We start from the raw sequence: 6,449 nt of genomic DNA, 5'->3' as shown, positions 1-6,449 counted from the left end.
TTTACCCCCTGAGCCTCCAACCCCAGCTCCCAGGGCCATTTTCTCATCCCCTCCTTTCATGTTCTCTTCTGTATCTGCTGTTCATCCTGGGCATTCAGAGGCCCCTGGCCCTGCAGGAAGCTCTCCACAAAGGTCTGCAATCTCTCCCACTGCCCCTTCTACCGCCCCATATGATGCCCAGTGACATCACAGATTCATGCAGATAGGATCAACCGAGACTCTAGACCCTCCTCTGTCTGCATGTCTACCCCTCATTGAACTACAATGACCTACCGAGCCTTCCTCCGGCATCTCTCTCCAGTCTCTCCCTCTATACCACCCCATCTCCATGGCCCATCACTTGGCCTATGCTGCCCTCTTCCTCTCTCCTGGCTCCTCTTATCAGGCACCTTGCTTATGTCTTTCTCACTCATGGATGAGTTCTCCATCTTGGCTCATCCTCCCCCTGTCCTCCCTCCTGTGCAGAGCGGGTAGGGCAGGAAGGCCATTTATTTCAGCATTCCCCTCCTCCCAACCACCACATTGCTCGTGCAGACCCCTCCACCAACTCCCACGAGCCCCATGCTGGACCCACAGTTGCCTACCATGCCCTCTTTTCACTTCCTTAATCTTCTCTTTCAAGGAGAAGGGATGCTGTCATTTTCAGTGACTCCCACAGCAGGATTCCCATCTCATCCCCCAAGAGCAGCCAGGTGCACCTTGGTTATTATTTCCTTTGGAAAAAAAATACTTCTTAGTCTCACCAGTGATATATGAGTACATTAGCTCCTCAAGTCGCAGACAAAATTGATCTCTTCTGCTGTTCCATACCCCCTACTACAATATCCAGTCCTCTTTTCCAATGGGAAACTACCATATCAGGACTGAAAAGTCACCACACACAATGACCTATGTGTGTAAAAACTAGGGTTCAATCCTTACTACCACCAAAAATCCAAACCAAAACAACAACAACAAAAACCAATCCAAACCAAACAAACAAAAAATCTGTAACATGAACATATTACTATAAAACAGTAAAACCATACCCAATGGGGGGAAAGCTGCTTTCCTTCTGAAATCAGTAATGAAGACATGGTGTCTTTCACTGATCCTATTGAATACCGCACTGGACATCTGAGCCCATTCAATAAGGCAGGAAAAAGAAATAAATGAGTGTAAAAACTGGAAAAGATGAACTGAAACTGTCTCTATTAGAAAGTGACATTATTGTACACACAGAGGAACTTCTAGAGAGTCTAGAGGGAAAAAAATCTTCTAATGCTATTAAATGAATTTGGTTGGATCATGAGAAAAAAAGATAAATATGAAACAATCAATGAGCAACTACACACCTCGTCAGAGAACACAAGATGCAATATTGTAGTCTTGTCAGAATTCTTGTTTTGTTTTTGTTAATTTCTAAGTTTAAAGTTGTTTTTCTTTTATGTGTATGAGTGTTTTGCCTGCATGTATCTTTGTGAAGCACATGTGTGCCTGATGCCGTGGAAGTCAGAAGAAGGCTTCAGATGCTGGAGAACTGAAGTTACAGATGGTTGTGAGTGGCCAATGTGAGTGCTGAGAATCGAACCCAGGTCCTCCAAATGAACAGTAAGTGCTCTTAACCTCTAGGCCATCTGTCCAGTCTCTTATTTTATTTTATTTAAAAAAAAAAAAAAAGGAATTGTCTCAGGCTGTATAAACGAGTCCCTTCTAGGCTTTTGTTCTGAAAAGCTTTCAGGGGCCCTCCTTCTCTAGTGGTACCCAAATGTTTTCTTCTGTTGCATGGGACTATAGAGGAGAGGAACATGGGCTCCAGCTCTCTTCCTGTGGAGGGACATATGGTGCCTCTTGCATTTTCACCATTGGAAACAAGGGCCATGTCGTCTCCCCTGGTTCCATTTCTTAGCTTCTGGAAGCCCCCAAGCCCATGCGCTCACCTGACTCTGGGCGCTCCTCTTTCCTTCTTCTCCTCAGTGTGTTCCTCATCTTTCCCCATCACCTTTGAACCTGTCCCTAGCCTGTGTGCGTGTGCGTGCGTGTGTGTGTGTGTGTGTGTGTGTGTGTGTGTGTGTGTGTGGCATGTTTGCATCTCTACCTTCCTGCGTGCTCTCTCTGAGGACTCCTTCTCTCATTAAGGCTTTGCTTTTTCATTCACACATCACTGAACTTCTCTGCGCCCTTACTCAGCCCTGTTCTCTTCTACTCTCCTAAGAAGTGTGACTCAGTTGCTCTCTGAGTCTGGGTCGTCCCCTCTCCCTGTGTGTGGGAGGGTATGTGCACTCACAGCCACCACCCCTCAGCTTCTCTCTTTCGCCTGCTTATGAGGTTTTCCACCTTTCCAGTTATTGCTGTGTGTGTGAACACACATTCACACACATTGGTCATGAATGGGCTCTACCCCTGCCCTCAGGGACTCCTCATCTATCTGCCTGGGTGACCCTCTGAAGTACCATGCTTGTGGCCACCTTACAGGCTCTGTCTGTCCAGCCTCTCTCTTTTTTCCTAACTACGTTACACAGCCGCACATCTCAGGCTTTGGATGCCTGTCTTGGCTCTTTCCCTATTCCACATTCACTGGCCTCCTGGATGAGTCCACAAAGTTCTGTGAATGGGCATGCTGCTGTCCCTGTACCCCAGACCCTGATGCTTCCTCCCCCTCCTGCCACCTATGGGATGGCGGGTGGGGGTCTGGTGCCAACACTCCAAGCTGCATATCCTTCCTATCGCCCTGGACCCATTTCTTGTTTCCCACCCAGTTCTCATTAGTGAGGAGCATCACCACCACCTGGGACTTCACAGCTTCGAGCCCGAGTCATCTCTGACTCCATTTACTCCACCACCCACCACCCATCTGTCCCCCTTCTTGTCAAATCCTCTTCCAAGGGGGCTCTCAGCGGCTCCCTCCCTACTCCAATCAATCCTTGCCAGAGCCCAACCGTGAGTGTTTTGATATATGGACCATTCATCCATCCACCCACCACCCACCCATCATCCATCATTTACGCATCTACTCATCCAACAAGTGATCACCCACTGGAACAATGCTGAAGACACAGGTCCCAAAGCCCTGGGCCATGTTCTGCGGGAGCTCAGACTCCGGGAGCAAACAGACCAGCTATTGCTATATCCAGAGTGGCTGGACTCTGTCACTGGTGCACGGCACCATGTGCTCCTTGATTTGTGCTTGTCTACATGCCCAGGGGCTGTCTATCCTGGATACCTCTCCAGACCCTCTGCCCTCCTCCCAGCTCCCTCACAGGGATGCTCCCAGCAGGGGAATGCATCTCCCTCTGTCTCTTCCTCTCTGAGTCCTCTTTGGCATCCACTCCCAAGGGACCAGTGGCCTCTCCTCAAGATCCTCAGATGCCCACGATAACCTCAGACGCCATGAGTCCAGTGCCACACCTGGCTCTGGGTGACTGTCAGTACAGCCTCCCAGACTCACGGAGGAGGGCAACCTCCCCTTTCCCTCTGCTTTCCCACAGTCTTGCTGTCACTTTCACTAGTTCCTCGGGGGTCCTCAGAGCATCCTCATCCCACTCCCACACTATCCTCTGCCTCCCTTTGGGTCCTCTCTCCAGGGGAACATGCTCAGTCTCTTCAGCTCTTGCTCTTACTCATCCACAAAGGAGGGATATCCGTCACTGGTCACTTCCTCCCCCTCTGACTCTGAATGCCTGCCCTAAGCCATGGAGCATTTGGACAGGGCCACTCATGCACACTCCTTGACAAACTGACCTGACAGCCCATTTCTCTTCTAACTCCCTGTCTCATGAGCCTGTAGAGATTGGCTCCTGGATACTGGGGGCTCTGTCTTCTCCCAGGGTCCTATCTGGGCTCCTGCCTACTGCTTCTGCTGCCTCTCTAATTCCAAGGCTTCCCTAGACCATACCAGAATCCCAGGGACAGCCGCACAAGAGGAGTCCCTTTGCAGTGCCCTAATCCCTCAGCCCCATACCTCAGCAGAGGAGATGGTCTGCTTCTTCCTCTCCCACCCCCTCTTAGGGCCCCACGGGCACAGCAAACACTTCCCTGGGAGCAGGGTGTGTGGGGGCACCTTTCTCCTGGTCGAGCCCTAACTCTGTATGTAAGAGTCTCTCTCTCTCTCTCTCTCTCTCTCTCTCTCTCTCTCTCTCTCTCTCTCTCTCTCTCTCACACACACACACACACACACACACACACACACGAGAGAGAGAGAGAGAGAGAGAGAGAGAGAGAGAGAGAGAGAGAGAGAGAGAAGGATCTGTACTCCCTGCTCTTCTCTGATAGTACATTCTCTTTGTTGCTTCATGCTCCCTTTAGAAATAATCTCTTAAACCCACCAGGACCTACTGTATTTGTTAAAAACAAAACAAAACCCCAGAACTTAGACTGTATGGCTGAGGGCCTCTGTGACTGTGCCTGAGCCCAGCATCATCACACAGCTGTCCCTTCAAAGTAAGGACATGTGAAGAGGGTATCTTCATCGAGAGCTGAGGTGGAAGCGTGGGAGCTGGCAGTGCAGAGCCCAGAAGAGCCTCCATCAGCTTATCAGCAATGGAGAAGTCTCCAGAACCCCAGGGTTGCTGTGAGAAGAAGAGGCAGCAGCTTGAGTCCCCACACCTCCATGTCCTGGGGGCTTCTTGGTCTCCCCAGAGTTTTTCCTGGCTTCTCCCACTACCTGGATGCCACCCATTGCTCCTCAAACGCGCACGGATGCCTTTGTGCCTCACTGCCCATCCCCCAGACCTCCCGCGCCCCCCTGGTTCTTTGTGTCTCATGGCCCTCTGTCTTCCTCTCCCTCAGCCCCGCTCCCTCCCTGCTCTGCAAACGGCCTTTATAGAATTTTGCTGTTTGTTCATCGTTCCTGCTGTGTGTGTGTGTGTGTGTGTGTGTGTGTGTGTGTGAATGCACACGCATGCCTGTGTATGTAGAAGCCAGGAACCAACAGTTCTTTCTCAGTTCCAGAGATCTGCTTGTCTTGGCCCCCTCAGTTCTGGGACTATGATGCCAGGCCACCAGTCCTGGCTCTCACATGTCTTCTGGGGATCTGAACTTGGGTCCTCATGCTTTTGTGTCATGCACTTTACTTACTGAACCATCTGTACAGGTCTGACCTTGTTTTGAGACAGGGTCTATCATTGGCCTGGAGCTGGCTCAGTTAGGTTGGAGTGGCTGAGCAGCAAGCATCAGGGACCCATCCTTCTCTGCCTCCCCAGTGTTTGAATTACAAGCACAAGAAACATGATGCCAGGCATTTTTATGATTCTGGGATTCTTTTTTGTGTTATATGTGTGTTAATGAACAAGATTAGTTCCCACCTTTTCTGTCTTTCTTCATCTATCTGCTCATCTGTCTACTTACCACCCATCCATCTATCCATTATCTATCCATCCACTCATCCATCACCCAACCATCTATCCATCCATACATTATCCACTCATCCATCCATCCATCCATTATCCACTTATCCATCCATCCTTCCATCCATCCATCCATCCATCCATCCATCCATCCATCCATCCATTATCCACCCACCCATCCATCCATCTACCTATCCAGTCATCTGTCCATTATTCATCCATGCATCCATCCACGCATCCATCCATCCATCCATCAATGCATCCATGCATGCATGCATGCATGCATCCATTCATCCATGCATCCATCCACGCATCCATCCATCCATGCATCCATGCATCCATGCATGCATGCATGCATGCATGCATCCATCCATCCATCCATCTATCATCCACTCATACATCCATTCATCTATCCAAGTCAACAAATGTGAACTGGGCAGCTATTGTGTGCTTGCTGAGGGCAGAGAGCTCAAAGTCCTAGTATGATCTGAAGAATCTGAGTCCATCACACTCCAAGGTGATTGAGGGTGACAGAGACTCACCAAGAGTGCTTTCGGGTGTCACACTTTAGGAGTGTCTCTCTGTGTTATCTATGTCTTCCCCTTGCATTGCATCTTTCCAGCTTCAATAGGCCACAGGGAAGGTCATCCCCTCCAGCACCTGTTCACACACAGACACTTCTCGGACCATGCCACTTACTCATGAGGCTCCTGAGACAAGATTCCCTCCCCTTAGCTCTGCATTACCTATGCCCTCCTGTGGATCTTGTTGTGGAATTGTATTCATACATCCACACTTTCTAAGCCTATCTGGAAGCTTCCTGAAACATTGCAGCAAACCCCTAGGAACAATCAACTTCTAAGGGAAAAAAAGAGTTATGTAGGCCTCAGTTCTGGAGATTTTCAGTCCTTGGTTGAAGGCCTCTGTTGTTTTTAGAACTGCGATGATACATCCTGGCAGAAGTAGTGGCAGAGAAAGCCATTGACCTCACGGCATGACAGTGGGAAGGGAGGGGCCAGGCCCCTCACACATTTCCAGTTCTGTCCCACTCTAAAGGTTATGCCTGTGACCGCACCGCCGCAAGCACAGGATTAAATTGTAGCACGCTGGGAGTTTCTGGGCTCC

At 49.8% G+C, this 6,449-nt stretch overlaps 1 protein-coding gene across 1 annotated transcript in view; it reads right to left on the bottom strand.

The window, feature by feature from the left end:
• Window positions 1-2,542: 2,542 nt before the first annotated feature.
• LOC118581928 (basic proline-rich protein-like) overlaps window positions 2,543-6,449 on the bottom strand; it is a gene marked incomplete at its 5' end in the record, with an annotated part of 5,877 nt that continues 1,970 nt past the window's right edge. The window contains 2 exons of the mRNA XM_036184323.1: window positions 2,543-2,648; window positions 4,384-4,547. Of these exons, the coding sequence (XP_036040216.1) occupies window positions 2,543-2,648; window positions 4,384-4,547 (270 nt within the window). The remainder of the gene's footprint in view (window positions 2,649-4,383; window positions 4,548-6,449) is intronic.

This window comes from Onychomys torridus, chromosome 4 (assembly GCF_903995425.1).
Source record: "Onychomys torridus chromosome 4, mOncTor1.1, whole genome shotgun sequence".
Taxonomy (NCBI): Eukaryota; Metazoa; Chordata; class Mammalia; order Rodentia; family Cricetidae; genus Onychomys; species Onychomys torridus.
This window is presented reverse-complemented; position numbering and strand designations above follow the sequence as displayed.